This window comes from Zalophus californianus, chromosome 4 (assembly GCF_009762305.2).
Source record: "Zalophus californianus isolate mZalCal1 chromosome 4, mZalCal1.pri.v2, whole genome shotgun sequence".
NCBI lineage: Eukaryota > Metazoa > Chordata > Mammalia > Carnivora > Otariidae > Zalophus > Zalophus californianus.
The window spans coordinates 175,249,761-175,276,522 of record NC_045598.1 but is presented as its reverse complement, the minus strand read 5'-3'; the positions used below and the strand labels follow the sequence as shown (position 1 = coordinate 175,276,522).

The following is a 26,762-nucleotide window of genomic DNA, read 5'->3' as shown; positions in this document are numbered from 1 at the left end:
AGAAATGGTAGCGCGTGGTACGCACACCGGTTTTGGCAGGAGTGAAACAGTGGAACCGGAAGCCTCACTGCGGTGTAGAGCAAGGCCGGGTGCCCACAGTGGCTTTGTCCCCCGATGGCCGGTGCTGTCCCATAGCCCTGTCAGCAGCGGGGGACGTGTTCTGCATCCGCGCGGCCTAGTACTGCGGGCCATGTGTGGCACTCGAGCACTCGCATGAGGAACTGATTTTACATTTTGTTTAATCGTAGTGAATTTAAATTTAAGTCCATGTGGCCAGTGGCTCTTTTGCTGGAAGGCTCAGAATAGACAAAGGAATGCCTCTTGGTAGAAAATGTAACAACAACAACAACAACAACAATACTTTGAAGGTACAGTTGACATATTTGGTTGGTTCTTATTTTATTTCCAGTGGCGACCTACCCATGTGTCAGAAAACAGGCATCGTGGGCATAGAACCTCATAGCACTGGAGGAAGAAGACGCCTGATGTCCTTGACTTAATTAGGGTCTTATGGTTACAAATGGAGCAGTTTGTGAGGGGAGGTTGGGTGGAGGGAGCACCTTTTGTGGTTAAATCTCCCTTTTCATTGGCGTATTTATTGCTGGTGAGCTTGGGCAAGTGGGTGAGGGTGGGCGTGTGGAGGAAGCAACCATTGATTATCCCCAAGGCTGTCATCCATTTGATGGACAGGGATAATTAGTGGATTAGGCAGGCCCGAATCAGAGAATAAAAGCCCAGGAATGGTTTTTATGATGGATGGGCTTACGCAGTGCCTTTCATCTGAGGATCTTGGGAGCCCTTCCTCTTACAGGATAGGGTGGGGAAGGGTGGCTTTTGGGACAAAGCTGCGACAGGCAGTCAGGGGCCCTGTCTTCATCCTGCACACCCACTTCTGGAAGCTGCCGAGTCCTGCCTCGTGCTTGTGGAAGCACACGGGGTCCAGAGGCACTCCTGTTCAGATCAGAAGCTTCCTCTGGAAGCTTTGCTTTTCATTTCCCCGAAGTCCACACCAAGGGGTGACCTAGGAGAGGAGGGCTGTGCTACTTGTGCTTGCCTGAGGAGGTTCCTGCAGTTCTGCCGGGGGGGGTGGCGGTGGCCGGTGGCTTGGGGTGCTGACAGCAGTAGCCTGTAGCGATGCTCCAGACAGGCTGTCAGCTAGAACCTGATCGGTTCCCGTGTCCATCGAAAACCTGAAGATGTGATCAAGTTACCCATAATCGCACCATGGATGACAGCACCTGTGAACATTTAGGGTTCATTCCTTCCAGACCTTTTTCTACACGAAGGGCTTTACTTTGTTTTGTGTCTTGTGGTTTCTTTTTCACGTGGTTGAGGCTCATGACCATTTCTAGCTCCCCTGGAGCATTTGCAGTTTGGGGAGCCCTCGTACCTCCCTTCTTGAACCGAGCGGGACCCAGCCTGCCTACTGAGCGGCCTTCTGCAGCCCGGGGGCTGGCCTGGGTAGCTGGGTCTGTTCGCCTTGTGGCTTGTACTTCCCAGAGTCAGGCTAGCCCTTGGGCCCCAAAGTTGGTCCTCCATTTCCTCCGCTGCGAAATAACAGTAGCACCTGCCTCGGCGGGGTGTTGTGAGCACAGAACGGAGTGTGTATCAGGCTGTGCTCCTCAGCGTGTCTGTGCACCAACAGCCTCAGCATTCGCTTAGGTGAAACACGCGACATCCAGACCAAGGGAATCCGAGCCTGTGTTTCTGCAGGATCCCCAGGTGATGGGCATGGAAGTGAAAGTGTGAGACCTGCTGATCCATGCACCTGGCACCAAGCAACTGTTTTAGAAACTGGTGATGCTTGATGATGATGATGATGATGGTGGTCATGTCGCCAGGGTGAGAAGAGGGGCTTGGGAGGTTACCCGTCCAGTCGTGTGCCCAGGACTTGAGTTCTCAGCAGCATGGTGAGCCAGCATCCCTCTGGAACCTTTGGGCAGGACAGAGGCCTTTGAGCTGGAACCCACTCCCTGGAGCCAGTGTCTCGTTTGTTTTAAGCTAAGCTGCAGTCTTCCTCCTTGGGAGACTTCTCTAACTCTGGCTCTTCTCACATTGCCCCTTCTCTGACCATGGCTCCCGGCTCCCCCCGAGTTCCCAGCATGGGTGTCTGGTTCCCTCAGCTGTCCCCTGAGGTCCCGCTGCCACAGCGGGCTGGGCTGGGAGAGGCAGTTGCTGCATTATTTATGGGGCATCGTTAACTAGCCATGCCAACGAGTTACACACAGTTTATTCTTCTGCTCTGTGTGTGGGATGGCATCCTGGGCCTCTGTTTAATACAGAACAAAACAAAGCAAAACAGAACCCCAAGCCAAAACAGCCACTGGCTGGGTGCTGTGTCCTGCGCCCTGCGTTAGGCAAGTGGCCTGTCCCCCCTTCTGGCTGTGGGGAGAGTGGAGGAAAGGGAGGGAGAAGAGAGGAACCCTGGGGTGTTCCCAGAGCTCAGCTTGGATGGTGGGGGTGGGGAAGCCAACTTCCATATTTGCTTAAGTGGCCACCAACCTCTTGGGGAGTTGACAGAGACTGGGTGGGTCGTTTTTCTCAGAAGTAAGTAAAAGACTTCACCACCCACCCCCTCCCTAAGGGACCAGACTATTGTTAGGTATGTGACCTGTGAGTTAGGTTCTCTTGTCACCTAGGTGACTTGGGATTTTTTTTTTTTTTAAGATTTTATTTATTATGGCTGAATAGGAGTTTTCTAGATGTTGAATGCCCTGGAGGCTAGAAGAGAGAACAGACATCAGTGGCGGGGTGTGTGGTGTGGGGAGCATGGTGGGCACCCCACCTGGTGGATGCAGAGGTGTGAGCTGTTAATAGCCTGTCTTCAAGGAAGCCCCACCTCTCTTGCTGTAGGAAGGGGGGCAGTCTTGCAACTTGATCAAGGGAGTCCTTTACATGTTTGTAAACAAACTCGTTTTTGGAATAGGGGACTTTTCCTTTCTCTCAGAATCCAGTGTGGTGTGAGTTTTATTTTCAACAAATTGCCTGGGGTTCAAAACCTGCCCTCTTCTCCAAAGAAAGCCAAGGGGTTCCAGGGAGAGGAGAGTCACGTACCCGTTGCCTGTGACTTTGGACTTGGCAGAGCCGAGGTGCTCGGCGGGAGTCTTATTTTCTTTGATTTTGGTCTGTCCGGAAAGTTGTGAAATCTTTGTGTTCTCTGGTGAACGCCACAGAGGGGTCTGTGTGGAGACTTTCACAGCCCCAGGACTGTGTTCCTGGGGATTTCCTCAAACGTGAACGGTGCCCAGTCAGAACCAGTGGTCTCACAGGAGAGCTCTCTGGGACTCGCTGGTGGGCGGTGCAGATGAGAAAATTAAGGACTGTGTTGGGATTGTTTTCTGATAGGGTTCTCAGTGGATATGGCATGTTGATCTGCAGATTTCTTTTGAAACTTGAGTATATTCTCTTTGACTCGGTCTTAGAGTCTAGAAGAAGCCCTGGCTTTTTCTCTGTTACCTTTAACTCTTTCTTCAAGTTTCTTCTCTCTCCTCTCACTAACTCCAAGCTTTTGAATTTTTGTAGTAAAGCTACTTTTCAGGTGGGTAGAAACTTTTTTTTTTAACCTTGAAAGAAACTTTAAAAAAAAACAAAACTAGATCTAGAACAATCCAACATCACCTTGCCATTAAATTTTAATAACATTTACGCACTTTAAAAAAAATTCTCAACAAGGAGGTTTTGTCTTCTGTTCTTAGAAGTTCATTTTTTTTTTTTTTAGAATCCATTAAATTATATATTGCCTAAAACAGGTGGGCCTGACACTCTTTGATAGACTGTCAAATATCATTAAATCAGGAAAGAGCTGCTTTTGGCAGCCTTCTTCTGGCTGAGTGGGTGTTCGTGGGCGGAGAGCTGTGTGCCGCACCCCTTGACTAGAGAGGGGACCCTCCTTTTGTTGCTAATTTGGTAAAGACTGAAATGAGGCTCCCAAGTGGTGGGGGCAGACAAGTTGTTTTTTTAAGTGCTTTGAGCAGTTGATTTCAGGCACATTCATGTCGGTCTGAGTACTCCTCCTGCCGTGTGCCAGGGAGTGGCAGAGACTAGTCTGACTCCCTACACCCAGCTGGTTAACTAGTTGTGAGATGCAGCTGGTTCTGCACTTAGCATGCAGGATTCCAGCCTGGACGGACAGTCTGACTTCGAGGCTTTAACATCTGTGCCAGTAGCCTGAGTGAGATTACAGGGGCCTGCAAACCCTTGGATCAGTCCTGTCCAATGTTTATTGGACACTGACAGAGTGCCCGGCGCTGCACTGAGCGCTTTTGAGGTCTGATCTCCGTTATCCCTCCCGCCAACCCCGAGAAGTAGTGGCTTATCCCCTTATTCCTTCCCTCCATTCTTTTAGTGTTCAGTGATGTCCGTGTTCAGTAATGGTGATGGAATTATTTGTTTTTATTGTTTGTCTTTATAAGGAGCAGGCCCTGAGAGGTAAAGTGACTTTCCCTAATACTTGGCTGGCGCAGCCATGGCTAGAAATCAGGACTGTGTGCTTCCTGCACAGACCTGTTGTCTTTCTGGCGTGTTGTCATTGAATGTGCGTCACCTTTTTCTTCAATCTTCTGGATCATTTCAGTGACCTTCTCACAGGGGCCCCTGCAGGGAGCGGTTGGTGCTGGGGATAGGAGGGCCCGGCGGTCATGGCCTCCTTTGTGTAGATGAGTGATGCTGGTACCTTTTGGCTAGAAGTTGGTGGTCAGTATGTCTGAACATCTTTAGGCTTTTCAAAAAGCTTCTCATACTTTCTCGGGGATCTGAAGGAGAAGAAAAAGAAAAAGAAAAAAAGGTGAGGCTGTGATTTGTTGGTTGAACTCTTGTGCTCTTAAGTATGCTGATGTCCCTGTGGACAGAGATCTGTCACGGCCAGCCAGAGAACTCTGATCTCAGCCCTTGCCCCTTTAATTACTTGGATATAGATGTAGAAAGGGTGTTCATACTTGATAAGAAAATGGTAAATACGTTAGGTGTTATAACTGGCCTTCCCCACAAGGTCTGGATGGGCCTGGAATGGTAGCTTGAGCTGTCAAGGATTCATTCAACCTAAGTTAAAATAAAGTTATGCTCTTGGGTAGAAGCAGCCCATGGGGCACAAAGACGAGATGGAGGCTGTGTGGCTTAGCAATGTGGTGACAGGACCTGTGTGTGGATATTGGTGTCAGGAGCTCAGGTGTGGCTGCCAAAGGGCCTCTGCCAGGAGCCAGTCAGACAGGATGCCTGGCCTGGTGCAGCTTAGCGCCCCATAGGAGCCAACTGTCGCTTGGGGGAATAAATCCCGAGACCTGCAGTTGGGCCAAGCAGGTCTCAGATGCAGAGTTGGTCGATGTGCTCTAGCAGCATCTGTGAAACAGACTTTAGGCTTTTGGCGGTTTGTAACTTCATGGTGCTCTTATTGCCAGAACCTCTAGTTTGATCTTAAAATTAAAAAAAATGATGACTATTGTTTTCATAAAAATGATACATGACCCTTAATTAAAACACACACACACAAAACAAAAAAACAAAAAAACTATGGCCATATAAGAAAATACAAACCAGAAAGCAACACATTGGTCCAAATCTCAGCTTCCAGAAATAGGCCATTTGAACTTTGGTAGACAATTTTCCAGATATCTCTCTGCACATTTTCAGACAGACTTGATAGCTAGAGAAATGTAGAAAGAGGCACTTTTTATGATAAGATGTAAAACAAAAATATATTTGGTTTTACTTTAACAGGAGAATCGAAACTTAAGTGAAATAATACTGAAGAAATTGCTGAACTTCAGATGACCAAAAGAAATTAGTTTCTCAGGCATCCCTTTATTTTACTTTATTTTTTAAAGATTTTATTTATTTATTTGAGAGAGAGAGAGACACACAGAGAGTGAGCAGGGGGAGGGGAAGGGGGAGAGGGACAAGCAGACTCCCCGCTGAGCAGGGAGCCCAGTGTGGGGGAGGGGCTCAAGCATCCCTTTAAAGCAGTGGTTTTTGTTCTAAAGATTTGTTTATTTATTTTAGAGAAAGAGAGAGGGCTCTTGCAAGCTGGGGGAGGGGTAGAGAGAGAATCCTCAAGCAGACTTCCCACCGAGTGCAGGGCCTGACGCAGGGCTCGACCCCAGGACCCTAAGATCCTGACCTGAGCTGAAATCAAGAGTCAGACGTTTAACCAACTGAGCTACCCTGGCGCCCTTATTATTGGCATTTAGTGAAGCTGAGGTCAGTGATGGTGCTGAACACCCTACAGGGCCACACAGGACAGTCCCCCACAGAAAAGAACCCTCTGGCCCGAAATGTCAGTGGTGGCAAGGTTGAGCAGCTGTATGCCAGGGTAAGAAACTAAGACCATTCAAATCAGTAGGAAGATGAAATCATTATGTTTTGGCTCAGTTGCCGTTGCAGCCTGTTTTGGTGGGCTTCTGTAATTAATGGAAGATGAAATGATGAATTTCAGCAGAATTTCTCCTTCCGCTCCTTAAACCGCCAACTGAGGAGGTGGCAAGTATCACCCCGCAGGTGTTGAGTCTTAGCTCTGTATGTAAACTATTCCGTGCCAAACTCTGCTTCTTTAGCCATGGCTTCTCCTTTTATGGGTTTATTTTGCATCCCCTCTTGCTTGGCTCCTTGATGTTAATATCAGTTGAATGTGTCTGTGTAGGGAGGTATCACGCCCCACTCTGGTTTGCCCCGGTCAGAATTGCACCTGCAGTTTTGAGTTTGTGTCTGAGTACCACCCTTAAAAGGGGATAGATACCTTGCTGTGTCCCCAGGACGCTTCAGGGATGCGAAACACGGACCTGGGTAGAACATGAACTACAAATGGGGAGAGAAGGGAAAGCTGGAGGAATGTGCTGGTTTTTCTTAGTTCTTTGAAAAGACTTCCACACGGAAGTGGGGTTGGGCGTCACCTTGAGGTCCCCAGAAGGTTCAAGCTGGTGCCACACGGACACAGAGGACACGATGGCAGAGCCTCCCACAGGAGGGTGTTGAGTTCCCTGTGAGCTGAAATGTGCTGGGGATTCACATGTTGTCATGTCGTGTGTAGGTGCTGGGTTCAAGCCATCAGCCGGGTGGCTACCCTTTGATAACTTCTCAACCTTGAGATTCTGATCTGTTAGTAATGCTTCCCAGTGGCTGTCCAGTCACTGTCCTGGGGAGGAGCGCCAATCACTCTGGTTCCCTCCTCCTTGCCCTTGGGGGATGAGGGTGGGAAAAGCTGTGGCCAGGGTCGGGCGGTTCCAGTCAGAGCCTTAAATGTTCTCCGTATCTTGATTTGGACCCACCGTCTGTTACTCAAAAAGTGATCTATCCATGTATGTGTTAGATTCTGCCAAACATGTTCCAGTTGGCGTTTGTAGTATTTACAAGATAACAGGGCCTGAGCACGTTCTAAACCCATTTCGGAGCCAATGCATTTATATATAATCTGGGCACCATATCCTAGACTGCAGAGGAAGAGCGCACACACAGATTGTTCCCTGTATAATGGGAATTGGGTGTTCTGTTATTGTCTTAATCAGATGTCTATCACAGCATGCCTTACTGATTGATGACTTTGTTTTGTTGTAGGGGAGCTATCCAGTATGGGAAGATTTCATAAACAAAGCAGGAAAGCTACAGTCCCAGCTTCGGTAAGTAGAGAAGCATGTCATCCCCAGAAAAATGGCAACATCCTTAGACAAAGGATGGAATAGGACCGACCCAGGATGCAGATCGAGGTTAATTTTGGCAGCATTACAGATACAGAAGCGTGTAGTGGGTTCTAATTTGAGCACCGCCGCTTCTTAGCCTTACCTCCTGACCCCCCGATTCCCATACGTAAAACCGAACTCCTGTCTGCTCTACTTCCACAGGAATTTTGGGTTACCATATGTAAGGTAATGAGGTATCATATGTAAGGTAATAATGAGCCACATTTATGTAATGCTCACTATGTGCCAGGCCTATGTTAAATTAATTAGATCTCACAACCCCCAGTACAGTTATTATCGTACAGTTGTTATCCTCAATTTACTGATGAAAGAACTGAGGCACCGAGAAGCTAAGTAATTTCTCCAATGTCACACAGCTAGTAAATGGCAGAGCAGGGATTTGAACCTGAGTCTGGCTGCATAGTCCATTCTGCCCACTGCCTATCTTTATAAAGAGTTTACAACTTACTGTTGACTATTGTATAATTCCATGTGTGTGAAATGTCTAGAAAATGCAGATCTGTAGAGACAGATATAGATTAGTGTTGCCTGGGACTAGGAGAGGAACAGGAGATTGAGTACAAATGGGCAAGAGAAATCTTTTGGGGGTGATGGAAGGGTTCTAAAATTGGCTTGTGGTAGTGGTTGCAAAATTCTAACTTTACTAAAAAAATTGTTGAATCACACACCCAAAAAGGGTGAATCTTATGGTATACAAATTATGCCTCAATGAAGCTGCTTAAAAAAGAACAAGATCTAGGGCTGAGCGGCTTTCAGGGGCTATTATTGTTGCCTTGTCTTGTGCTTGCTCATGTATCATTTGATATGAAATAGAAAATTTGTCAGCATCTTCTTGTTACAGCTATATGCTTTTAGTGGGGAGAAGGGCTACCCACTTGGTCGGTGCCCCATGAGGGATGGGACATTTTAAAAAGCAATAATTTTCATGATTCCCGTTCATGGCATATGGGGCATGACATCAGTTGGTTTGGATGTATGGAGGTGGTTTTCCAGAGGACAAAGCAGGTAGACGTTTTCTAGGATAAAAAGCCACATGGATGACATACCTCTTGGTCCTTTACCCATGGATGTCAGGAGCTTTAGCTGTAAGACTGGACATTCATGGCTCCCCTGTAGACCAGGAGAGAAGAACTCCAGAAGGAAGGATCTTTCCTCTTCCATTCTGTCAGCTTCGTGGGGCCTGGGATTTCTATCCCATGAACCTAGGATTTCCCAAGCTGTGAGTGGTCTTCCAGATGGACAGTCGACTCAGGCATATAGCCCCTTTTCTGCTTGTCAAATCCTTTACCATTTTGGTGCCTAAGAACTTGTACAGACTTTTTAAAAAAAGGGGGAACTTTTAAAGGTTTTCTGTTGGGCCAGCTCCAACCTCCTCTGTCTGAACGCAAGGAGCTACACCTACCCTCCATCCTGTAGGAGGTCCCTCCTGGAATAAACCAGAAAAACATTTGAGTACCCCTCCCCCACCACCCTGCCTCTTTTCTTTTCTGACCTCATTTAACTGTCTGGCCGCCTTTCAGGGTTGACCAAGGAGAAGATCCTCTCCTTCCCTTTTACCAAAGAGGAAGCTAAAACTTAAAGTATTTGTTTAGCACAGCTAATCAGTTACAATGAAACTTAAAGCAATCTTTTTTTTAAAGATTTATTTATTTTAGAAAGAGCGTCAGGGAGGGGCAGAGGGAGAGAGAGACCTGAAGCTGATTCCCCGCTGAGCACAGAGTCTGACAGGGGGGCTCGATCCCAGGACCCTTGAGATTATGATCTGAGCTGAAATCAAGAGTCGGCCGCTTAACCAGCTGAGCCATCCAGGCGCCCCAAAACTTAAAGCAATCTTATCCCTGTTGGTACAAAGAACATTTTATATATTTTATTCACAACATTTAGGCCTCCTGAGGACAGGGACTATTTCTTTATTTTGTCAAACTAGGAGTACCCAGCTGAGAGCCTCGGGCACATGGTTTAGTTTTCGGAAGTAAAGAAAGGATGAGAAGACTGTAGGAGAGGCGAATAAGCTTGGAGTGTGTGTGCTGAATCCTTGCTCAGTGCTGCAGGCGCATGCATGTTGGCTCAGCCCCGTCAGAGAACCACGATGTCTCATGACAACAGCAGACAATGAAATAGGACTCACTGGAAGGCAGTGGTTAAAAGCTCATAATTCCTCACACTTGACCACCATCCTCCTTTTCAGGGGAGCCCGTGTAGCAAGGCACCTCTACAGCTGGCTCATTAAATTGGAATGATCAGCATTGACTTGAACGAGAATCAATCCAGCCATTGTGTCCGATATTAATCGTCAATCAGAATGAATTATTTATAAATCCCAGGATGTTTGATAAAGCTAACTTTTCCAGGGTTTGCATTTGATGTCAGCTCTTTGAAAAATACACTTCAGAGGGGCTTTTTTCTTTCAGTTTTGTGCTTTTTTTTTTTTTTTAATGTGAGCAGAATATTTTCTTGCTCTACTGGACAATATCAGGCGTCATTCTGCAGTTTGGTGCTAAGGGACTGTGGCCCGGGTTTTCCTGGGGACCACTCCCAGCACCTTCCAGAACCTTCTGTGTCAGAGCTACTGTTGCTGAGGTATAGCGTCCTTTCTTTAGTTCCATCTTGAACTTCCTTTCTAGTCCTTATTCTCATGTTCTTCCTTCTACAGCTTTGCGTTCTTAGGAATGCTGAGCAAAGACTAGATTCATACGTGAGAAACTTGGAAATGCACTTCAGGCTCCACGCTGGATTGTGAAGTCCATGTGTGCGAGTCCTGGGGCTGTCTTGTGTGTTGTAGGCCCAGGTCCTGGTGGGGAGCGGGGCTTATCTAACTTCACTGGATGACATCTTGGGATCACAGTGCTAGGAACCGGTAGACCACAGAGTTCTCAAGAGGATGTGAAGAACTCAAAATAATTTCTAGGACAGCAGATGACTGTAGCGACTTCTCAGTCTCAAGGAATTCAGAAGATGCAGTTGAGATAGCATTCTCAGGTTGAAAAAATAGTCTCAGTTTCATTATAAGTGGGATTTAGAGGGAAAAGTCACACGGCTAGGATCTTGTCCTGCAGCGGGATGAGCACGGGACTGTGCATCCCGCCAGGCTATATTCATTCCAGTTCTCAGACAAACTGGTGATTTTTGAAAGTCACTCTGAACTTGTCTCCATTTTCCCAATTCTAATATGAAGTATTTGAAGCAGAGGCTCTCTCTCCAAGATTCCATCTCCCAGTCCACGTAGAGATGCTGTTTGTCTACTCTAAAATTAATTTCACCTGTACCATTTCTAGTTTTTAATGATGTTTTTCTTTTAGGTTAGAAACACCTGTCTTTCCTCCTTTGCGAAATTTGGCCCAGTAATTATGTCATCAGGTGGAACGGGATGGGAGGAATTGCCCACAATTACCGACCAGCCCCGAATGCGCTGGGTATTTTCGGGAGAGAGTGCTAATATGGGGAGAAATGCTTCCTGAGCAAACAAGGGGGCCTGCCTGCCAAGCCTGGGCCTGTCCACGTCCAGTTGAGTCGTTTCTCCCAGAAGGTTGCATTGCGTTCCCTGCAGAGGTGTTAACCCTTTAGCTGTAATGAACTTGCGTGAGACAATCCTCATGCTTTTGTTCTCTGTTTGCATTTTAGGACCACAGTAGTAGCAGCGGCTGCCTTCTTGGATGCCTTTCAGAAAGTGGCTGACATGGCGACCAACACACGTGGTAAGCAGATGGAGGGACGGCTTCCAGCATGAACCGAATGCAGCGTGTGGGCTCTTACCCTTGGGTGGCTTCACGGGGAGCTATAGCTGAAGTTATCAGAGCTTAGCTGACTCACGGTTTTCACTTCCTAGAAAACTGTGGGATTCCCCATATTGGAAGTTGCAGGCAGTCCTCCAGATAATGAAACACGTGAGAGGGGGAGTGAAAAGTAGAGAAAAGGAGGCACGGTTTGTGCGGGCGGGGGCCTGGTGTGTGGTGTGGGTCACTGTTAATGACGTGCTGGTTGCCGAGCCTGGAACCGTGCGTCTCGTCGCCGTCCTTCCCTCCTCACACGGGTTGTCTGTCCTAAGGTTGTCCTTATTCCCTCGTGGTGAGGGAAGCGGCGAGAATGATCGGATAGACCATTTTTCTGCAAGGATCCCTTGTGTAAGTCGTGTCCTGTTGTGTTGTATCTGTGTGTCTCCCACATTGGACGGCAAACCCCTTGAGACTATGACGTATTCATGTCGGAACTCTACCAAAATGGTGCCTAGCACATAGCAGGTGTTTAAAAGGAGGTTTATTAAATCAATGAACAAAGGGAAATCTTGTGCAACTTTTTAATAGTTTCAGTGACTAGAATAAAAACATGTGAGAGGTATAAAGAGAAAATGCAGCTCCCCTGTCCACCACCATTGTCAGAAAGACAACATCACCTGTAACATGGAGACCCCTGTTCAAAGGGGGGTGCTTTCCTTTTCATTCCCAGGCAGGGAAGCTCTCCTGCCTCTTTCTTTCTTTCTTTTTTTTTTTTTTTTTTGACTTATTTTTCTGGGTCTGCTTGTATACTGTCTGTTCATCGTCATGGTAACACTGGAAAACATGGGTATTGGGGGTGAGTTTTGGGGGGTTGCTCTCAGTCCCACGAGGCTTTAGCTTCTCTGAAACACGTGATGGATACCTCCAGCGGATTTCAGTTGGTAGCCCTTTACCATCGGTGCCTAATTAAATATTCAAATGAATTTGCAGTGAGGATACTTCTCATTCATTCAAGAAACTTGAGAACTAATATTTTAGGTACTATTACGGGACCACAAAAATCAATATATTATTTATTCTTCATGTCCTGGAGGGGTTTGCAATTGAGTGGGGGGTGGGGAGGAGAGGTGTGAATAGAGAATTTCGGAGTAGAAGTAATATGTTTAATACAGTAATAGTAGAGAAGCGTGCTGGGGGAATACAGAAAAGTGAGCAATTAGCTCAGCTCAGGGAGTCGAGGTTCTCCCAGGGGAGGTAATATTTCTCTTTATTTCCAAGACGCCAATGGTGTTTTGAAAGTTCCCTAGGAGAATGAGATGGAGATACCAGAGCAGTGGTTGGAAGGACTTGATCTGGTTTGTCAGCTTGATGTGGGTCTTAATTCATATTTTTTCTTAATCCCTTAAAAAGTTCTTACATAGTCGACATGTGTCCATTGTACTCTTTTTACTTGGATATTAGAAAGATTCTGTAATATTTAAGCCAACGATCACCACTGTTAGTGTTTTTGAGTCTGTTTTCAAATAGTCTACTTCAGTGGTCTCTGGAACTGGGCTTGTCAGTCACACTGATGTCTTTCTAGAATAGCCATCAGAACGTGTCTTCCTTCAAAGAATGGCTCTACTATTTGAAAGGACAGAGATCGGTGGCACTGCATTTTTGAGACTGTGATTCTTAATAAGTTTTTTATATATTTTTTTAATTTTTTAGTATTTTGGTTTTTTTAAAGTTTTTTTTTTTTTAAGATTTTATTTATTTATTTGACAGAGAGAGACACAGCGAGAGAGGGAACACAGGCAGGGGGGAATGGGAGAGGGAGAAGCAGGCTTCCCACTGAGCAGGGAGCCCGATGCGGGGCTTGATCCCAGGACTCTGAGATCATGACCTGAGCCGAAGGCAGACGCTTAACGACTGAGCCACCCGGGTGCCCCAAGTTTTTTATATGTTCATATTTAATTATTGATGGGACCCTCAAGGATGGAGGAGGAGAGCAGCATCCCTCAAGTTCCCATAATTGCCGACAGCAGGAACTGGGATTTCTGCAGAGGTTGCTCCCTGGAGTGGCTCTCGGTGGGAAAGCGGAGGGCCTGCAGGTCTCATGGCTTCAGGGAGGACAAACAGAGCCAACTGTCTGTGGGAAGAGAAACCAGAATAGCCTCTCTCTGGCGGTGACGGAGGTAGAGTTGCAGCTTGGAGGTGAAGAACTTGACAAAAAACAAATAATGTCACAGTGAACAGACCCCTGCTTTGATGGTATTTTTAAACCACTTGATTTCAGGTCATTTTTAGTGATGCCAGAATAACTTTACATCTCACGATCTCTAGAAATCCCTATGCACTGGGGTGGGGGGCTGGGAGAAAGAACTTTCTCTTGAGGGTGAGAACTCTCACATGACCTAAAAAGGGTATGGTTGGTACAAAGAAGGTATATTTCATAGAGGTGATAAGAGAGAAACACGAAGGCACTTCTCATATGGTCATCAAGCATCAGAAGTGATTTTTATTAAGTTATTTTTAACTTAAAAATGGAAAAACCTAGACCATGCGCTTTTGTTTAAAAAATTCATATAACAAAGTCTGTAAAGTAAAATCCACCCTCTTAGGTGCCCCCTGGCAGGGATTGGGTTGAGTGTCATTTATAGACTTTTTTTTTGCATGTATAAACACGTCTGGGAGGAAGAAAGCTAGTTGCAGAACGATGTGTAGAATGGTACGTGGAGTAAAGTACTTCTGGATGATCTAAAGGCAGCCCCTAAGGAACATGTTCCCGTGCTTTTTCTCCACGGTACGTTACAGTCCATGTCCATACCTCTGCATCTGCCTCATTCTTTCTAGCACCCAAATGGAATTTCGTTGTCTGGATATAGCGCAGTTTAGCACTGCTGTTGATGGAAATTTAGAATATCTCTCATTTATTTGCTGTTACAAGCCATGTCGCAATTAATGCCCATGTATACATCCTTTGGGAGCTCTGTATGTAATCTGTTTTTAAAAGTGTGTGCATCTCCATGGAAACAGTCTGTAGAAATTGCTTCAAACTGTTTTGGTCAGTGGCAAATATATTTGGACTTAAGGTCATTAAAGGCTGTGACTCTATATGGTTTGCAGTTTGATATCTACCCTCTGCAAGAGTCCAGTTTTTTGTGTTTTTTTTGTTGTTGTTTTGTTTTGTTTTTGCTTAGAGCTTTTGGATGTGTTTTTTGAGTCCTTGCTCAAAGTGATAGAAGGGAGTTTAAGTGTATCTCTTTTGGGCAGGCACCCAGAATCTCAAGTTAGCATGTCTCTGGTTTCCAAAATATTAGCATTCCATATTGTCTCCCAAAGCTCTGAAATTCCTTTGTCCTTTTTAGCTAATATTTTGCACTAGCTATTAATACAATTTATTTAGGAAAAACTTTTAAAGCTATTCACTATAAGAGCGAAATTAATGTAGTCATTATGTAACTTGTTAAATAGGATGTGGAAATATGTTAGAACTCTATTTTGTTCATTATACAAATGCATATAAGTTGCTATTATAATGTGTGTATGTAGATTAATAATTAAACCATAATGGAATTTAAGAGTTTATTAGCACCAAAATCCATAGTACAGTTTCATATTTTATTGATTGTGCACTCTGGAATGAATATACAATTTGTATTTAGCATGAAAGTACACCTTTTCCTATATTACTGTCCACAAAGAGTTAGTGTCTAGGCATTTGCTATGCATGGAATGCCAGACTTTGTGGAGCAGAGTCCCCATCTTCTTCGTGTCCATGATGGACCAGCAAACGACCTGTCATTGGAGTTGAGAAATGTTTGGACTGACTGGTATGCAGTTGTCTGAGTTACTTAAAAAAAAAAAAAAGGAAAAAGAAAGAAAAGAAAAAAAAAACTAAGGGGGTTGGGGTGGAGGGCATCTTAGCTCTGGACAACAGAAGCACCTCTTGGGGAATAGCATTCCTGCACCTGTGAGCACATCCTTGCACACTGGGCCCTGCTCCCTGTTTGACTGGAAGACAGGGGTACTGAGCTGATGAAACCCTCCACCTTAGTCAGCACTGGTCCTTTGCACCACCGCATTGTTTGGTTGTGTCAGCAAGGGCCTTTGAAGAGCATAATGCTGTGTGACTTTCATTTCTGGCTGCCTCTGTGTGCCTATGTAATTACTTCATAGCTTTGAAAAACCATCTCAGGGCTGTTTAGATAATGACACACCAAACCCAGAGTGAGGCGTTTAAGATTTTATGAAGAAAGGAAATGGACCCCAGCCGACTAGATCATCTTTAATGTCCAGAGCCTTTGTACATCACTTTAAAAAAGTGGGCATGGTTTCGACGTTGGAAATCATGACAGCTAACCTTTATTGAATCGTAATGCGGGCCGGGCTCTGTTCTAAGAGCATCACATATGCTGAGTCTGTTCTCACAATGTGAGATACGGTGCTTGTGATCTCCATTTTAGGTGATGAAGTCAGGATAAAGAGAACTTAACCTAAACCAAGGTTACATGGCCAGTAAATGGTAAAAGGAGTCTGGCCCAGAGCCTAGATTTTAACCATTAAGTTACGATTCCTTATGTGAGGAGCTCCTGGATTTAGTATAAGCTTATAATTGCTTTTAAAGTTACTTGATCCTGAATGCATTAGAAGAATCTGTGTGGCACCTTGGAGTAACCTAGATTGGGAACTGTGATGCCTGGGTTTGTCTTCTGGTTTTGCCAACTAGGCAGCCCCTCCATCCCCTGCCCCTTATCCAAGGGGGATACTATCCAAGACCCTCAGTGGATGCCTGAAACTGGGGATTGTCCCGAACCCTTTACATACTGTTTTTTCCTATATGTATATACCTATGATAAAGTTTAATTTAGGCTCAGTAAGAGATTAACAACAAAAAGTTAACAATAAAATAGACCAATCATAACAATATGCTATAATAAAAATTATGTGAATGTGGTCGTTCTATTTCTCAAAACATCTTCTTGTCCCCTAGTTTTTGGGATGATGAGAGATGATAAAATGCTTATGTGATGAGGTGAAGTGAGGGGAATGACAAAGGCACCATGACATAGCGTTGGGCTCCTGTTGGACCTTCTGACGGTTTGTCAGGAGGAGGGTCAGCTGCTTCCAGACCACAGTTGACTGCGGGTAACTGACACTGCAGAAAGCAAAACCACGGAAAAGGAGGGGACTACTGTATATTTCACTTTTCTGGGCTTTAATTTCCCCAACTCTCAAAGGGGTTTTCCCAGGACACAGAGTCCTAGATGATCATGAGGAACCTTTCTTGGCTCTAATATTTTATGATTTGAAAAATCTCTTTGGCCTTATTAAGTCCATAAAATATGAATGAAGTTGGATGTCCAAATTCTCTCCCCTAGGTTATCTTTAGATTTTCTAGTTTTTGCCCTGGAGACAAAGGAGTAGAGGAAGCAACGTTAAGCATGGGATTATGGAGAGAGGGAGGGTTAGAAGAGAAAAATCAAGCCCCCCCCCCCCCCCAGACGTGCAGCGTGCGTTTGAGGAGGGCAGGTGGAAGCTGGAATGTTTAGGACCGCCCGCGAGGCCCAGATGGCCAGAGGTGTGCTTTCTTCAGCAAGCCTGGATTGCCGAGGTTCTGTGTTTTGGTGAAGAAAGTCTCCGGGGCTTCCATTGGATAAAGCAGTAGTGGTTCTTGCAAAATAGTGATGTGTTTTTAGTGTATGTTACACGTTTTTAGTATACATTTTGTTAAATGCTCTGGTCTCCAGATATGACTGCGTGGATCATAATTGCTCAGGAAATTGGTTTTAAAATATAGATTTCAGGGGCACCTGGGTGGCTCAGTCGGTTAAGCGTCTGCCTTCTGCTCAGGTCACGGATCCCACGGTCCTGGGATTGAGTCCCTCATGGGGGCGCTCCCTGCTCAGTGGGGGAGTGTGCTTCTCCCTTTGCCCTTCCCCTGCTCCTGTGCTCTCTGGCTTGCGCTCTCTTGCTCTCTCGCTGCTCTCTCTTTCAAATAAATAAAATTTTTTTTTTTTAAATACAGATTTCAGGGCCCTGCCTTGTATCTGTGGAATCAGATGGGTGTGGGTAGGACCTGGGAATCTCAGATTTTTTAAAGTTCCTCGGGAGATTTTACTCCCCTGTGAGGTTTGTGCCTCTTGCCTAAGCCACCTGTCCAGCAGCATCTCTGCCAGTGGCTGGCACTTGCACCCATAGAGAAATGCTCCTGGCTCCCTGAAGCCCTTAAAACCTTCGATCCCTGTCTGCTTGCACGTGTGTGCATTCCAGACCTGGAATGTCCTTCTCCCTCCACCCCTGTCCGCCCCCTTTAGATGCTCGAGGATTTGCTCCTTGTTTTCCAAGAGCCAGCTTAACAGTTGCGTCACCGATGATACCGATGGTCACCAGGTAGAGGGAGACTTCGGCCTCAGGGCCTCTGCGGCACGTGCTTCTGGCTCCCTGTGTCGTCCCCGGCTCCGTACTAGGATGCAGGCTCCTCCAGGACAGGCCTGCATCCAGCTCCTCTCCGAGGAGCCCAGGCACCTAGATGTTCAGTGGCTCTCTGGCATTTGGCTAAGTGCAGACAATGTTTGATGAATGAATGAGTGGGTGTATACAGCAGTGAGCACACTAGCGTGGTCCTCAGTGGATCTGGGTGAGGAAGGCTGTCATCCCTGGGGGCAGGAAGCTCGTGGGATGGGATCTTGGTCGGATTCCACGTGGGGGTTCAGAACTCACATTTTGGTGACCCCGCCCCCCTGAGGTCCAGTCTGGTGTGGAATGCGTGACTTCTTATTTCTTGTAGCTGAAGAGGGCCGAGTAATTTCATGATGCAGGACAGGAAGGGGCAGGTGGGTGAATGGCTGGGCCCAGGGAAGAGAGAGAATCTTCCCTTCTCAGGGAGGAGGTGCTGGAAAGATGTTCCGAGAGGCAGCCAGACTGGTTTTGTTTGCCCCTGAGTTTTATTTTAACTAGGTGGTTTGAGATTTCACTGGCCCTTAACTTCTGGCTTGACTTTGGTGTTCAAGTCAGACTCTTTCATGTAATCAGAGCCTTATGATTTCTACCTAGGAAGCTCCTCAGCCACAAATTGGGGGGTGTGGGGGGGTTAACTAAAAAAAGATAAATAAGGCCCTTCTCACAGGCCTGGAACTGAATATTCTTTGAATATGACGTTAAAGGAATGTCGACAAATCCATTCACTGATTCAAAATAAAAGGCTCTAAAACAGCAGTCTGCTCATCTCTAGATATGACGGTAGATCACGAATGGTTATTTTTGGTTATTGTCTTTGGGATTTTATTGCCTTTCGGAAAAAAAAAGAGAATTTAAAAGTCTTTAGAAAACAAGCTCAGTTGTGATTTTTTTTTTTTTAAGAGCTTAGTCTGTTTTGAAAACTTCAAGGATCATGTATTAATTTTTCTGATGATCTTATTCTAAGGATTTACCAGATAATAGGAGAAAAAGGAGTCTAGCATAAAGCATCTTCTGGAGCCTTGGAGGGGGAGTTTTATGGAAACCTGGCAAGGGTTAATTTTGCTTAAAGCCTGTATATAGCCGTAATAGGGGCACCTTAGCTCTGATTTCCTGGAGCCTGGCACATCTTAGGTGCCCAGGAAACAGTTGCTGAGATATTAAAAAAAATTTTCTAAAGTGTAACACTTCATAGCTTGCAGGGTGGATGGACCAGCAGCTGTATTCTCTCATATTTTTAAACACGAGTCTAGGTATGCTGGATGGAAGATGACCTAGAAACTCTCCATTGCTTTTCATTTGCAGGGTTTTGAACTTGACTTCTTGATTTTGATTCCCATGAATTATGCTGAGGAAGCCCTAGGCAAATTGTGCCCCGCCGGTAGTTAGATTTTGAAAAGTCTCACTGGTGGGATGTTGGCAGGTGTGGGGAGTAAGAACAGAGCTATGAAGAATAAGAACATTTGTATTTGGTTCAAGTGGGAAATTGGCCGGGCAAAGACAAAGTCACCTTTTCTCTCGCATTTCTTTTTTGTTTGTTTTCCTTTTAATTGCAGGCCCAGTGCCAGGACTTGACAGGAGGTGTGTATGCTGTGGGGTCCCGGCCCTGTGGAGCTTTTAGTCTGGGCCAGGCCGTTCTGTGAAATGCTGGAAATGTTCTGCGTTTTCACTGTCCAATATGGTAGTTACTCACCGCAGGTGGTTTTTTGAGCACCTGAAATGTGGCTAGTGTAACTGAGGAACTGAATTCCTAATTTTTTACATTTTAATTAATTTTAATTATATGTAACTTACAACTTTGCTGAGGGCTGTTTGTACCACAGTCTGGGATAGTAGCTTCAGGAATTTCCATCAGCTTCTCAAGCCACTCCATGCTGACATGTGTACATGTGTAGGAGTACATATCCATCTATTTTTGTATTTTAATACCTGTCATAGTCTCAATCTTCCATGAAGTACAAATAAAAAATTTGTAAGTTGTTGCTTTTTATTAAGCTAAAAAGTGTGCCTATTATGTAAACCGCTTCAGGATATAAATTCTCTATCTCCTAGAGAGATTTTGGAGTTGTCTTTGACTTACAAAGGGATGACATAAAAACATAATGCCTTTTTAAGTGGGTTCATGAATGCATACCTGCTTGTGGGTTTCACTATTTTGATGCTTTCCCACTCTGATAGACCTTGAGTCATTTTAACTCATTACCACAATACATTTAAGCTTATACATTCTGCTTGGGATAAAACAACTTTTTAAAAATTGGCCCCATGGTGGGGGGAGTGGCGCTGTGCGCCTCAGTGGCACAGTCATTTAAGCATCTGACTCTTGATTTCGGGTCAGGTCATGATCTCAGGGTCCTGGGATTGAGCCCCACTTGGGCTCTGTGCTCCAAGGGGAGTCTGAGGATTCTCTCTCTCCCTCTGCCCCTCCCCCTGCTCACATGCCTGCAATCTTTCTCTCTCTCTCAAATAAATAAATCTTTAAAAAAATAAAAGTGGCCCTATGAAGGTGAAGTTTGTCTTACCATTTTCCATTTTTAATTTTTTAATTTAATTTAATTTTTTAAAGATTTTATTTATTTGACAGAGAGAGACACAGCGAGAGAGGGAACACAAGCAGGGGGAGTGGGAGAGGGAGAAGCAGGCTTCCTGCGGAGCAGGGAGCCCGATGTGGGGCTCGATCCCAGGACCCTGGGATCATGACCTGAGCCAAAGGCAGACGCTTAACGACTGAGCCACCCAGGTGCCCCCCATTTTCCATTTTTTAAATGTGATTATTTCTTGTTTCGCTTGATACGAAATTCAGACTTGGTGTTGAGTCTAGCATAGTAAGGAGGCATGTGTATTTTAAACTTTTTTTTTCCTTTTACAAATCACACTGTAGGTAAGGACAAGAAATAAAGGAATTCATATGTTTATTAAATATATTTTATAAATTTTAAAAGATCTTCCCTTTTCCCCTCTGTTTTTTGGTTGTAGGAGTTCAGAGGTGGGTGTTAATATATGCAATTATTTTGGTGGGCAAATTTGTATATTCCAGGAGATTGGGGTCATGACCTGGGCATTAACGGTGATAGAATGAAGTCCGTCCTTTCTGCTCCCATTGATCTTTTCTTAATGTTAAAACTGATGCTTGACCAGCAGTACTGTTCCCCGCTCTACAGGTGGCCTTTTCTTATTGACCTTTGGTTGGGTAGCAACAGTTGCCTGAGACGAACTACCTTCATTGTGGTTAGCCAGTGTCCCGCCTGTGCCGTTTTTGACTTTTCACTCTCTTCCCGAAATGACACTTGAAACGGCGGTTATTGTGCGTTGGCCTGAAAGGCATTAACATTAGTCCCACTTGAATGTAAGCATACCTGGGTGTCCGGAGCAGGATGTCACCAGAATCCTGAAATCGCGTATGTAACAGGGAGAGCTGGGGATGTCCGAATTCCACAACGGAGCCTCTGTGTCCTGCTAAGGCTTGTCCCACCACTAACCCAAGAGAAACATCAGTCCGTGCTCAGTTCAGTGACATCACCCTGTTTGGCCCCAGTGTATTTTCCCAGACGATGCTTGAATGTGATGTGTGCTGGTTTCTGTCTAACCTCAGCAGCCTTAATAAATGCCGGCGAATATTCGACATGGGGGCGAAGGCGATGGTGGCGGCAGGGAGGAAGGTCCAGGCATGGAGAGGATGTGTGTTTTTATGGGTGACTGGGTCGATCTGTGCAGTGTCGTTATTTGTGTCGTTAGGCAGTTTACATAATGAAGTGGTTTGCTCAGCAGTTCCATCCTTCCAGCTTGCCCCGCTGTCTGCATTTTGTACACAAGCCATGAGGACTCTCCCCCTTCTCCCTCTCTCCGCTCCATCATTCTTTCCCTTTGCTCTTTGTTTTGGCTTAATAACTAATACTCCACCCCACCCTGCTGTTGCACACAACCATGTGGTTTTTACTTGAGTAAAATATGGATTAGCATTCATGGGAGGATGCAATTATTTTAGTTCATACAGATGAGGCAAGTTTTTTTTTTTTTTTTTTTTTTTTTTTTAATTTAAACAGTGTTTTCATGGGAAGGATCATTTGCCATAGAGTCGTGAACTTGGTCTGGTCTGCCCACCTCAGATAAAAATAACCGTTTGGAATGTAAATGTGAACTTGAAGACACTTGAAGTTGTCAAAACTAGTATTTTTCTACGATGAGCCTATTCTGCCTGATTGCAAGCTGCCTCTTCTCTGCTCCCTCTGATAAAGCCCCAGCCTAAAACTTGTGTGAGATATGAAAACTCCTCTGAACTGACATTATCACTTTAACTGTACACGTGTGCTCTCCTAGAGGGGAAAAAAAAATAGGATGTTGAGAAATAGCTCCGAGAATACAGACTGTTCAAAAGATACTCTTCTGTCGCAAAAATTTGGCAGTGAATCCTTCTGATACATTTTAAAGAAATTCGATTTTTATGCACTACTTTTAGGAACCTATCTGTGGCCTAAGGTGAGAATGATCTGGAGTTTTTGTTGTTGTTTTTTAATCTAACCCTGTGGTCTTTCATTTTTAAGACGGTACAGGGTTTTTCTTTAGACCACCTAGTGTCTGGTGCAACCTTTTCATTTTTAGGGGGCAAAGTCACTTGCCCAAGGCCACTCAGCTGGAAGGGGCTCATGGGGCGGTGGGAGGGGGGTTGTCCTGCTAGCACAGTGCCTTCTGTCTCCTGGTTTCCCCTGAAAGCCGCATGGTAAACGGCTTGTTCACTTTGTCCCTTGGTTTAATGCTAAGGATATTCAAGTAGGAAATAACATGAGCTGTGGAAAAAAAAAATCTCTGCTTTCAGTCGATTATTTGTAAGGATTTTTGTTTGCTTATTTGTTTCTGCAGGACCCTTGGTCAACTGGTTTTCGAAAGCCATTTCCCACTTCTATTTTGGTCCTTCGTTTTTCTAATGGAAGAGGCTTTTGTTTTCTTTTAGCTCTGTGTCTGTTCGGGGGGGGGCTGTTTTGCTTAAATTTGGAGCAAAAATATATTGTTATATTTGACATAAGCGTATTTATCTGTAAGAATAACGAGATTTCTTTCGTCTGCATTGTCTTATTGCAAATCTACCTCCATCCACATGTGTGTGCACGTACACATGCTCACACATACAGTCGCATACACAATATGTTTTTTGATTCCCAAACGTTTAAAATTGCCACGGGACTCTTATTTCTAGTAAAAGATACTGCTGTGGAAATCTGCAGCATTTCCTGCTGTGTGTGCCAGGGCCTGGGGACCCTGGTCGCCATGGAAACTAACATCCAGCTGCTGGGTGGTACTTTCCTTTAGAGCTGTGTTTCAGCGCATTTCACAGTTCGATACAATGCTGCTGCTTCTCCCTTTAAAATAAGGAGAGGGGGAAAATCTGAGTGATTACAAATTTATTTTTTTATTTTTTAAAGATTTTATTTATTTATTTGACAGAGAGGGAACACAAGCAGGGGGAGTGGGAGAGGGAGAAGCAGGCTTCCCGCCGAGCAGGAAGCCCGAAGCGGGGCTCGGTCCCAGGACCCCGGGATCATGACCTGAGCTGAAGGCAAACGCCCAACGACAGCCACCCAGGCGCCCCAGAGTGATTACAAATTTTAAAAAAATGCTATTTCTGCGAAGGCAGAAAGAGACCTTAATATGCACCCTTTTCATGTGAGTGTCTCCCAAAGGTGGCCAGAGGTATCTGATAAAATACAGAAGAATTTCGGGGGAGGTGGTGAAAGTGGAACCTTTGCCCTGAGCTGGGGATCCGTAGTCTTCTCTTTGGGAATGAGGGCAGGCCGGGCTGACATGGCCTTTTATCGTGTTGACTCTGGCTGAGTCCATTTGATTTGTCCGAAGGGCTTGAGAGCAGACAAAAGACCAGCTTTCTGCATGTTCCCCGCCCCCTCCCCCCCCTTCCTGCATTTCCTGACCCCTCTCTCTCAGAACCTGCCCAGAGAACCGGATCAGAGAGCCTGGAGAGCTCGCGTGAATTTTAGCCCTGGATTTGCCAGTTGAGCACGTGGTTGCCATCTGTGCTTGTTGAAAGGCGGATGCTGATGATGAGAGCGATCCTTCATTGGGATAATACGGTTTAAAGCCAAGTGCAAGATGTGCTGCTTGTACGAGAATCAGAAGGTCTCATGAGCCATGTGAACACAGCCCCTGACTTCCCAGGGGTTTGGTGGCCCATCGGTCACTGGCCACAGGTGGGCCTACAGCACATCCTCCAGGGAGGTGGCAGATACCCAGCCCCAGGTTCCCACTGCCCGTGAACAGACTCCATGAGATGGAGGGAGAGTAAGATGGGCCCCAGTCTTGTTTAGATGGACCCCTAGTGCTCTGATATTTGTTTTTCCAAATGTGTTTGTACAAAGCAAATGCTGGGAGTGGATGCTCTTCAGAAACAGCGAGATAGACCAGAGCCTTTGCCTCTCACAGGTGGTGGGGATCTCAGTCCAGCCGTGGCCTTGAGGATTCAGGTACCCCTCCAGCTGCTTTATCTTGAGGTGGTAGCAATCCCATTTTGCAAACAAGGGAAACCAGCTTGGTGACTCGCAGTGACTTGGTTAAAATGTCACACAACTTTGAAGCCGCAGAGCCTGGAATGTGTATCTGCTCTGTGTGACCCTCAGTCCCACATTCTTTCCACCTGAGAGATCAGTTGTATATATAGAACCATCTCGGGATTGAGACCAGCATTTCTTCATTGCGGCACTATTGACATGTTAGGCTGGATAATTGTTAGGACTGTGCATTGTGGGATGTTTGGCAGCATCCCTGGTCCATCCCCCAGTTGTGAAAACTGAAAATGTCTCTCAACATTGTCCAGTGTCCCCTGGGGGTTAAAACGGTCCTGATGAGAACCTTTGAACTACACCCTTCAGGTATTTTCATATGGCGTTTTGATGGAACCATGGCTGTGCCTTTTCTTGACGCAGTTGTGGAGGACTTGGTTCATTTAAGCTAGGTTTTAAGTTAGTTATAACCGTGTTTTGATTTTAGAAGTTTGACAGGTCATGCAATTGTTTCATCTGAGCAATGACCAGTGTGCTAAGTCGTGGATAAAACTTTGTGAAGAGTCCACATCTTACCAAAAAAGATTGCTCCTTTTCAACAGAAGGTCATTTCCCAGTGTGAAAATATGCATAGTATTTTAAAAGATTAAGTTGAATCAGAACAGTGGTGGAGATGAACGGAGGGTTTTCTTTCCCGCTGGGCTGGCTTCCTTCACGGAGAGGTGGCTTGGCGGAGGCAGAGCCTGGATCAGGATGCTGGCATGAGGTCGGTGCTGCCCGGTCACAGCTGGGTGGCCTCGGTGGATCAATCCGATAGAACACGCCTCAGCTTTCTTGTCTATTGGAGGACAGTGGGTTCGGCCATCCCTGCCTGTCAGGGTGATCGTGGAGCTCGCTTGACGCTGTGGCTCTGAAAGCCCCCAGCAGCTATGACACAAGGTCATGTGTTCCTGTGTCACATAATTTCTGGGGGTCCTGCCCACATCAGACCGGTGGCTCCTCGGCTTCTTCTTAGACACCAACACTCCTGTCTGATTCCACTGTTCCTTGCCCTGTCTCCTACCTCTCTGTCTCCAACCTCTGCCCGTGCCTCTGGATCTCTCTACGTCCCTGATTTTCCTCCGAACGACCTCTGACATTTTAAGAGTTCCCTTTATTCTCTGGGCTCTGTAATTATTTTGTTGATTACTAATACAGTTTTTTTTGTTTATAAATGAGTATTTACGTATTACAAATATTACATGTAATTATATTATGTTGCTATTAGATTTGGGGTATTGTAATGGTAACTTGAATGAATTTTTATTTTTTTAATGTTTTATTTTTTCAAGCTTTATTGAAGTATGATTGACAACTATATTTAGGTTATTTTTTTTAAGGTGTACATCATGATGATTTCATATACTTAGACATTATGAAATGATGACCACGATTAAGTTCATTAACAGACCCATCACCTGACATGGTTACCATTTTTAAAAAATGAACTTTGAGATTTTTAGTTGCCTCTCGCATGTCCCCGGTCTGGGGAATCTCACCTTCCCCACCTTGGCATTCACTTGGAATGTTCCTTTCCTTCCCTCACACAGGCCCTGGCTGATCCTCTAAGGTTGCTCTCAGGCACTTTCTCCTCTGGAAAGCCCTTTCTTGGTCCTTAAGTGGGTTAGACGCTGCCCTGCATTGCTCCAACCCCAGAACCTGGGCTCTGCCTGCCCATCACCATTCCCTTACGAACCTCTGAGCTTCTTCAAGGCAAGGACTCATTCACTGATTACACTAGTGAGCACGCTGGTGTGCCCTTTTTTTTTCCTTAATTGAGATGAAGTTCATATAACATAAAACTGTTTTAAAGCGAATAGTTTGGTGTCATTTCATTTATTTACAGTGTTGTACAACTGCCACCTCTGTCTGGTTCCAAAGCATTTTTATCACCTCAGATTAAACCCTGCTCCCAGGGTGATGGAAAAGTTGTGGAGATGGATGGTGGTGAGGGTTGTACAACAGTGTGAATATACTGTAATGCCATTGAACTCTACACCTAAAGAATGGTTATAATGTTGGGGTGCCATTGAACTCTACACTTGAAAATGGTTATAATGTTGGGGCGCCTGGGTGGCTCAGTCAGTTAAGTGTCTGCCTTCGGCTCAGGTCATGATCCCAGGGTCCTGGGATCAAGCCCTACATTGGGTTCCCGGCTCAGCGGGGAGTCTGCTTCTCCCTCTCCCTCTGCTGCTTCCCCTGCTTGTTGTGCTCTTTCTCTCTCAAATAAATAAATAAAATCTTTTTTTAAAAATGGTGATAATGCACAGAGGATTTTTAGGGCAGTAAAAATACTCTTGTGTCATACCATACTAATGAATACATGACATTATCCACTTGTCCAAGTTCACAGAACGTACACCACCAAGGATGAACCC

The 26,762-nt window shown here is 45.4% G+C and overlaps 1 protein-coding gene across 11 annotated transcripts in view; it reads left to right on the top strand.

Moving 5' to 3' along the window:
• MTSS1 (MTSS I-BAR domain containing 1) overlaps positions 1 to 26,762 on the top strand; it is a 159,344-nt gene that overhangs the window by 14,648 nt on the left and 117,934 nt on the right. For 10 of the 11 annotated variants that reach the window (XM_027606139.2, XM_027606094.2, XM_027606111.2 and 7 more), the window contains exons 2-3: positions 7,543 to 7,604; positions 11,307 to 11,380. In XM_027606139.2, the coding sequence (XP_027461940.1) occupies positions 7,543 to 7,604; positions 11,307 to 11,380 (136 nt within the window). Of the gene's footprint in view, positions 1 to 7,542; positions 7,605 to 11,306; positions 11,381 to 11,730; positions 11,807 to 26,762 lie in introns of those variants that run through there. The other variant, XM_027606120.2, reaches the window with a different exon arrangement.